The sequence below is a fragment of the Miscanthus floridulus genome, chromosome 8 (assembly GCF_019320115.1).
Source record: "Miscanthus floridulus cultivar M001 chromosome 8, ASM1932011v1, whole genome shotgun sequence".
NCBI classification, from domain to species: Eukaryota; Viridiplantae; Streptophyta; class Magnoliopsida; order Poales; family Poaceae; genus Miscanthus; species Miscanthus floridulus.
This window is the reverse complement of record NC_089587.1, coordinates 75,323,045-75,330,888: the sequence shown is the minus strand read 5'-3', so window position 1 is coordinate 75,330,888 and position 7,844 is coordinate 75,323,045. Positions and strand designations below refer to the sequence as shown.

At 46.8% G+C, this 7,844-nt stretch overlaps 1 protein-coding gene across 2 annotated transcripts; it reads right to left on the bottom strand.

Moving 5' to 3' along the window:
* Positions 1–1,105: 1,105 nt before the first annotated feature.
* Positions 1,106–5,786, bottom strand: LOC136472626 (dicarboxylate transporter 2.1, chloroplastic-like). Of its 2 annotated transcripts, XM_066470335.1 has the most exons (5): positions 5,091–5,786; positions 4,185–4,498; positions 3,329–3,777; positions 2,734–2,867; positions 1,106–1,231 (listed from the first exon to the last, which is right to left on the bottom strand). In XM_066470335.1, the coding sequence occupies exons 1-4, from the start codon at positions 5,784–5,786 to the stop codon at positions 2,752–2,754; spliced, it is 1,575 nt and encodes a 524-aa protein (XP_066326432.1). In that variant the 3' UTR covers positions 1,106–1,231; positions 2,734–2,751. The 2 variants fall into 2 exon arrangements, with proteins under 2 accessions (XP_066326432.1, XP_066326431.1); XM_066470334.1 differs by lacking the exon at positions 1,106–1,231 and having other exon boundaries at positions 2,460–2,867.
* Between the last annotated feature and the right edge of the window lie 2,058 nt (positions 5,787–7,844).

The window sequence follows — 7,844 nt, the reverse complement described above, 5'->3', positions numbered from 1 at the left end:
GAGCAGCGCCCCTCAATATAAAGAGAGGCAAAACCCTAGTGGTGGGGAGGGAGGAGGGGGGAGATTTTCACGTCACGCGCGAGACCGGGAGCGTCAGCCCGCCAACGGCCAAAAGGGAGCGCGAGAGGCTAAATTGAGCTGAGCCCGGGAGAAACGACGAGGAGAGGCGTTCCTCGAGAGCCTGGCTCCTAGCTGCTTTAAGCAACGTGCGGGCCGGGCCCTATAGGCGTCCAGGAAAACAAACAAGGCCTCTACATGGGTTGAACCTGTCTCACTCCCTCGTCCAGACGAACAAACACGGCGTTGGTACATCCTGCTTGCATGAATCGCGGGGGGGGGGGGGGGGGGGGGGGGGTTTCGAAGTTGTTGCGATCACGGGCTCTTGAGGTTCAGACGCACGTCCCTTGTTTAATAATCTACTATGCTAATTAATAATTAATACTAATATATAATGAGTCTGGCTGACGAATCCAATCGGATCGCCTCGACGTGAGATGGGGCCGAGGCAGTCAGGATCGTACACAAAAAACTTCTGACTTTGAACTGAAAATAATGCAGACTATCTTATATATATGTATAGAAAAAAAAAATACAGCTGCAGCTTTGTTGGCTTTCGCTACAGTAAATTTGTGAGAGAACATTTCTGCAGCTGCAAATAAGCGCGGCACTCACTCTCTCTGTCTCTTTCTGAATACTCGCAAACATGACGTATTTCCGTTAATGGTCGAATTTATGCAGGCTGAGGAACACCTTTGGAACTAGGTAAATGGTCGAATTTATGCTGTATCGATAGTTTGTTGGCCAAGAGTTTCTTCTAGTTTTAGATTTGCATTCCAAGAACAAAACTCAGGCAATAGTTAGATGACTAAACATGCAGCAAACACAGCCAGACTTGTCAAGGGGGAACGAGAGAGAGAATAGAGAGAGAGAGTTTGTACCCAGCTGTGTGATGTTCCGGTATCAAATGATGTCCAACTGATTGGTTAGTTGACTTGCCACCAACGATGAATGATGATGACCTTATTATGATGCCATCCATCACCCTACACCTCAAGTGGCTCAGTTCAGTTTCAGTAGTCATTGTGCCTTTTCTGCAATGCATGCACGATGATATCCGTTATCCGCAGCTGCCCTGCCCCCACAAAGAAACGTCCACAGCTGTTGCGTTCTGTTCTGAAAGGAGCACCAGCTAGTTGGCTGGTTCAGAGGAACAGGGGAGGGACGTGGAGACCTGTCACGCCCAGACGACAGAGGGTCGTTTGGTCAGAATTGCCAAACTGGCTTAGGCACTGTTTAGTTGCTCCCAACTCCCAACTTTGACATTATGTAAAAAGAAGATTTCTTATCACATCAAACTTGTGGTACATGCATGGAGTACTAAATGTAGACGAAATAAAAAACTAATTACACAGTTAGGTTGTACTTTGCGAGACGGACGTTTTGAACCTAATTAGTCAACAATTGAACAATTATTATCAAATACAAACAAAATACTACAATACGCTACAGTGTTGCACAATAAATCCGGCGGCGCCGAATTCGACCAACTAAACGCCTTAGCACACACAACAAAACCATGGCCACGCGTACTCTCTAAATATTTATTCCATTGAATAATAGTGGCATGGCATTGTACACGGAAGCAGCTAGCTACCTACGTCCTGTTGGTTTGGCTTATAAGCCGTATTTTTTCGGTCAACAAATAATATCTTTCTCTCACAACAAATCAGCCAAATCATGTCTTATCAGCCAAACGAATGAACAAGGCAGTAGCGTTTTGGCTCAGCTGATGATGGGGCAAGTCAAATGTATGGAGTGTATTAATGTCCCATGGTAGAACACAAGCCGGCCGGGCACAGTAAAACACAAATAGGGAGCTAGTAATTCGCAGGGTTTTTAAGAGGAGTGGAACAAGAAGTCAGTCAAGCCTTTGCTAGGACGAGTAGCCGCGAAGCACAAGGCAGTACTCCGTATTTCCTTCCGAGAGCAACGAACAGAGTTGTGTCCAAGTCAACTGTACCTGTAAGTAGACTTGCGTGGCAGGTGTTGTGCACAAAAGCTACAGTAAGATTTTGCGCCGGCACCGGGAAAGAAAGATGGAGGTCGAGGTGGGCGTGGCAGGGACCAGGGAGACCGACCGGCGACACCACGGAGGTCGGAGGTGCAACATCATATCCGCCCATGCGCATCCACTCTTCAATTTACCGTCCAATCGCACGCAGCTTTGCAATCATTTGTTTGTTTGTACAAGGCGAGCTAGTAGTACAAGCACACGGTTGGTTAATAACCAACGCGACAGTGGCTGTGGCTCAAACAAACGGGCAGACAGAGTTGATGTATACAGCCAGGCAACTACGGCTCTGTTCATGCATACACGCAGGCTTGGGGAAGCAGGCTGTCGATCGCGGCCTCAAAACACAAGATTTAACGCATCAATCAATATTCATTTATGCACTTAATCTTCATCATGGATTCAATATAAGACAAGATTTGGGTCATCAAAATATAAAAGTCACTCGTGCTTTTATTTCCCTTGTGGGGAGGAGATATGATGCTACATCAATCAAATCAAAGGATATATAAGACAGGTCTTTACAACCTACGAAAACTCATCTGCTTTCTAGTCTAGATTGATAATGCTCAAAAACTTCTAAAGATGAGCATTCCTCTGTTATTATGCATTCATAGGCACCTCAGAAGAAAAACGATATGATACGATTTTCACGTACTTACACTGCCCCAAGACTCATCTCAATAAAGACCCAACAGTTTCCACCATAGTGCACCAGCAGCTCCCCAAATTACAGCATTGATTACGGCTGTTATAAAACCCAGCTTGAATACATCTGGAAGGCCAACATACCCAGCTGCACAAGGAAAACATCAGGTTACTCAGCAGAGAACAAATATTAAAGCTTTATTGAAGCTTGTGCTTTCATAACTAATAAAAACACGCAAAGAATTTTCTTCATGTCTATGCGCAGCAGCTTGTGCTTTCATTTCATTATAAGGCTCCATTTGAATTATCATTTTGTTGTGTGCACAAATATGAAGGTAGTTTTCATGATCAAATACACTGTCATACCTAACGAAATAGAAGTTGATGCTAGAAGAAGGATTTATTAGTAAATCGAATCGACAAAAAGAACGGAAAAGATCATGCATCAAGATATGTTCTACACATTGGAATATCAGTAGAAGCTAATCAGTTAATTAACTCCTCTATAAATTGGTATTGAAAACCAGGCTCGAAACAAGTATGGAATGATTGCAAGCAAACTTGGAAAATATGTGCTATTCAACAAAAGAGGTGGAAAAGCACAATTACCTCCAAAGTATACTGCAGATTGCCCGCTACTATAGTGGGTCAGTGATCCAAAGAGGTTTGCATTGTATGCCAAAGCAAGTGCCGACATTAGAGCTGGCACACCAGCTGCTAAATGCATGGCAAGAAATGCCGAGTATAAAGCTCCAACTTGTGCAGTTTGGCTTGCAAATATATAGTGAATAAAGAAGTATGAAGCCTGAAGAACACCAAATGCTGCAGGCCAGCTCAATGAGAAAGATCGAAGAACCTTGGCAACACAGTTCGACATCCAGGACACAATCCCGAGGTTGGTAAGCTGCCCAGCTAAACCAACTAAAATAGCAAACCAAGCTAGGGTGTCCCATGCAGACTTCTCATTCAAACAATCCTCCCAGTTCAGCACTCCAAGCAGAAGAAGTATTGAGAGTCCAATCATTGCAGCAACAACGCTGGATACGGCAATACTTTGCCTGCAATATTAGAAACAGGATAAGCCTTTTTTTGTTCCTCATCAATAAAAAAAAAGGAAAACTGAATAACCATATTGACTCTTGGCCATAAAGAAAAAAGATATTTTAGCTGTCTCCACAACCATAAGTGGAACCACAGACTAATAAAGAAACTTTTCAGGGGAAAACATACAGAACAATGCTGCTCAGTGCTCTGTGATGTGAACATTATCACAATGACAACTACAGCAGGCACCAATCAAGAAAGATACTTGTGCTCTTGTGCTGTGTGTATATATACTTACTTGCGTGATTCCAAGAACAGTGTAAACGGTGAAACTAAATACAAAAGTTCAGTTACTGAAAGTTTAGCTTCAGATTGCAAGTCAATTCATTGGGAAAATCCTCTTTAAAAAGCAAAATCTTACCCAAAAATCCAGAGTGAGACTGCAAGAAGCATCGTTGCAATCATGATCCATTCATTTTTTGTTACTGGACCCATGTTCTTTAGCTTCTCGGCAGCCAATGCTGGGGCTTCAGGAGTGTCCTTTATTTCAGGGGGGTATATTTTGTAAATCAAATAAGGAGTCACTAAAAGCCCAAGAAGTGCTGGCACGCAAGCAGCCTTGAACCAAGTAATCCATTGGTTTCTGATATTAACGCCAATCCCCTCTGCTAACTTCAGACACAACAGGTTCTGTGCAGCCGCTGTCAAGAAAAGAGCACTGGAGTTGGCAGCTGCCTGTCAATCAAGCATCAGAAATCAGCACAGTAAATCAGTTGATCAATTTGAAAATGCACTAATGATTAAGAAGCAAGAACATAACTAGCAAAATGATTTGCATACAATACACTACAATTCGTACAAATGCCATTAGTTTTCCGCTGCTTTCTTTGCATTGAGTCAAGTGACCAACAAGGCAACAACCATAACAAAAATTTTTAAGGATCAATCTATTCAGTTCTTCAGTTCAGTGTTATGGAATCAAATGACTCAGACTGCACTCAAGAATGAACACAGTTTTCCAACTCAGTGGTGATGCATCAATGTGGATTCCTATAAGATATTAAATAATCTTAAGGCACAGTTTCCATTAATAGGCCCTATCCTATTAGCAACTACGGAGTACAACAGTTTAGAGCAAGGTCAATAAGCAGTTAAGCACACGCACCGATTCATCCATCTGGAGCAAAATTTAAAAGGCTCATCAGAGCCAGAACGAATATCTGATATATATAACAGCGGGATTCATCAGACTGTAATATCTTAATATAAAACTTGCATGCATGCACATCTGCATCATCAAGCATTCAAGCACATCGTCGTTTATTACCTGTAGCTGCGATTGCACAAGATACGAGCCGAGTTTCTTGGCCGATGGGTCGTTGGGCTTGCTTCCCGACGAGAGCGACAGCGACTTGATGATGGGAAGGAAAACTCCTCCTGCCCTGGCCGTGGTGCTGGGCATGGCAGGCGAGATGAGAGCCTCGCTGATGACAAGCCCATAGGATAGGCCCAAAGTGCTGCGGCCCAGCCATTTGACGAAGTAGGTGGCGACGCGGTCGCCGAGGCCGGTCTTGACGAAGCCGCGCGCGAAGAAGAAGGAGATGACGATGAGCCAGATGACCTCATTAGTGAAGGCCCCGAACGCGGCGGCGAAGGAGAGCGTGCGCGTGGCGACGGTGACGGTGAGGCCGAGGAACGCCCACGCTCCGACGGGGAGCGGGGCGAGGACGAGCCCCGCGATGGTGGAGAGGAAGATGGAGAGGAGCTGCCATGCCTGCGGGGTTACCTTGGCCGGCCGCGGCACGAGGAAGCGGACGGCGAGGCCGAGGGCAAGCGAGATGAAGAGGGGCAGCGGCTTAGCACCGCCCGATGCCGCTGCCGCCGGTGCCGGCGCCGGCTTAGGGCTCGGGGTTGCCGAGGAAGCGGGGCAGCCAGGAGGATCTGCTTCCACGACCACGACCGTCTCAGCGGTCGTCGTCGTCGTCCCTATGTCTCCTGTCGCGACGGTGGGATGACTCCTCATTCAGAAGTGGACGGGGAGGACACGGATCCGGTATCCTAGGCATGGACCGACCGGCCCCGCACCATGCTTGCTGCTCACGGTGGGCCATCGTCTCTCTCTCTCTCTCGGTGAGGGCGTTGCGGAGCTGAGGTTGAAGCGGTCAATCGGCGGGATGCATGCATGTTGTTGGGGTTGTGAGTCCATGCCCACTGCCACAGGTTGGGAGACCGAGTATCTTCACTGTTCAGAGAGGCCTCTACGATATAGTGCAGCGAGCAGGACTTGCCGATGATCTTCTTAGCGACGTCCTCGGTCGAGACATGGATCGGCACGCCCTCGAGGTAGAAACGCACATGGAAGTCCATCGGGGCATGCTCGCCGGGGGTGGCAAGGCGCCATGGAGGCAGCTCCAGCCAGAGGTTGACGGGGTGGATTCTCTCCCGTGCGACAGAGCTTGGTCGCGGTGGTGGTGATGGACAAAGCATGCCACCGGTAATAAGAAGGTTATAGCCAAAAAAACTGGTGGTATGTTGGCTTACATCTAATACTGTTCTAGAAAAATTAGCATCAATAGTTTCAACATTAAACAAAAAGATGTAAAGGCTTGACCGACCGTGCACAAAGATGATTGACAACTTCACAATAGTTTTTATTTACAATTGAAGCAATGGTCAAATAACTCCAGGGAGAAAAATCTTTCTAAGAAGATAGCATCAACTTATTAATCATGCTCCATTGTGCACTTGTCATATCCTCCTCACTTTCAAATTTTACAAAGCCAAAACCTCAGGACTGAAGTTGGTCGTCTACTGGTATCCCAATGACTACTGCTTCCTCCACACGCCCAAATTTAGCATTGAAGAATTCAATAAGGTACTCTGTCAGAAAATAACAAAGAAAGTGAGAAGTGTGTATTGCTTTAAATTTGCTTAAAACCAAGAAGTGCAGGATTTATGAAGTTTTACCTGAGTCTAAATTGTTGTACAAAACTCGTCCGCCCGGGAAAAGATTACGCATGGCCCGGGAAAAGATTACGCATGGATATTGGTATGGTATTAAGAAACGTCAGCCTTGAGCAACCAAGAAATTTGACAAACGCTGGCTGACTGACTGGCAGTCCAGATCCAAAGTGTTGCAACCAAGGCCAGGAGCAACAGCCACCTCATAACCTTGCCCTTTTAATCCTCCGTCGAGTATTGATGTCAAATGCTGCGTCGAGTATTGATGTCAAATGGTCAAGCATTAGCACATGCCCTTTCATCAGCTGTACTGCTGTACACAACTACAGGTCTGCACAGTTTTTGTACAGCCGTTCAGGGCGGTGGGGGAGTAATGTGGTCCTCAACAGGCAACACTGCGCCTCTGTTCAAGTATACAGGCACGCAAATAGCAGGCTTGGGGAAGCAGGCTGTCGCGGCCTCAAAACAAAGATTTGACGCATCAATCAATATTCATTCATTCATGCACTCAATCTTCATGGATTTGTTATATTGGTCTCCACCCGGCTCAGTCCAACGACCGAGTCAGACCCTGACTCGCGCCCTGATGGGGGGCGCCCAGACGTTCTTCTAGCTAGTGGGCCCCCGTCGCGCAGCGCTATGAATAGGAGATAGGGGCTGGGGCTCGAGACACGAGGTTCACCGCGGCCGCCAGTTCCCACCGACATCCTAACCCTAGTCCGATCGAGAGGGTGTGCTGTCAGCGACGGGAAGCTCCACCGCTTTCGCCGCCGCCACTGGACCGCGCCTTCGCCACTACATTCGCCACCGCCCTCACCACTGATCTATGCCGCCGGGACGAGCACCTCAGCACCTTCATCGAAGCAACTCACCTCGGCGTCGACCTCGCCACCGACTCCATGGCCTCCTGCTCTGCCAAGCCTACGGATGGACGGTAACATGTTCTTTTCCCCATCTCTTCTCTCCCTCTCTTCTCTAATACTTGTTCTAGGTGATTTTATCACAAATGCAAGTTTACACCCGCTAGATTTGCAGCTAAGTGATCATAATCTACTATCAGTGGTATCAGAGCCAGGTTTCTCCTAGTGTGTAGATCGAGTCTGGGGTGGAAACTGAAAAG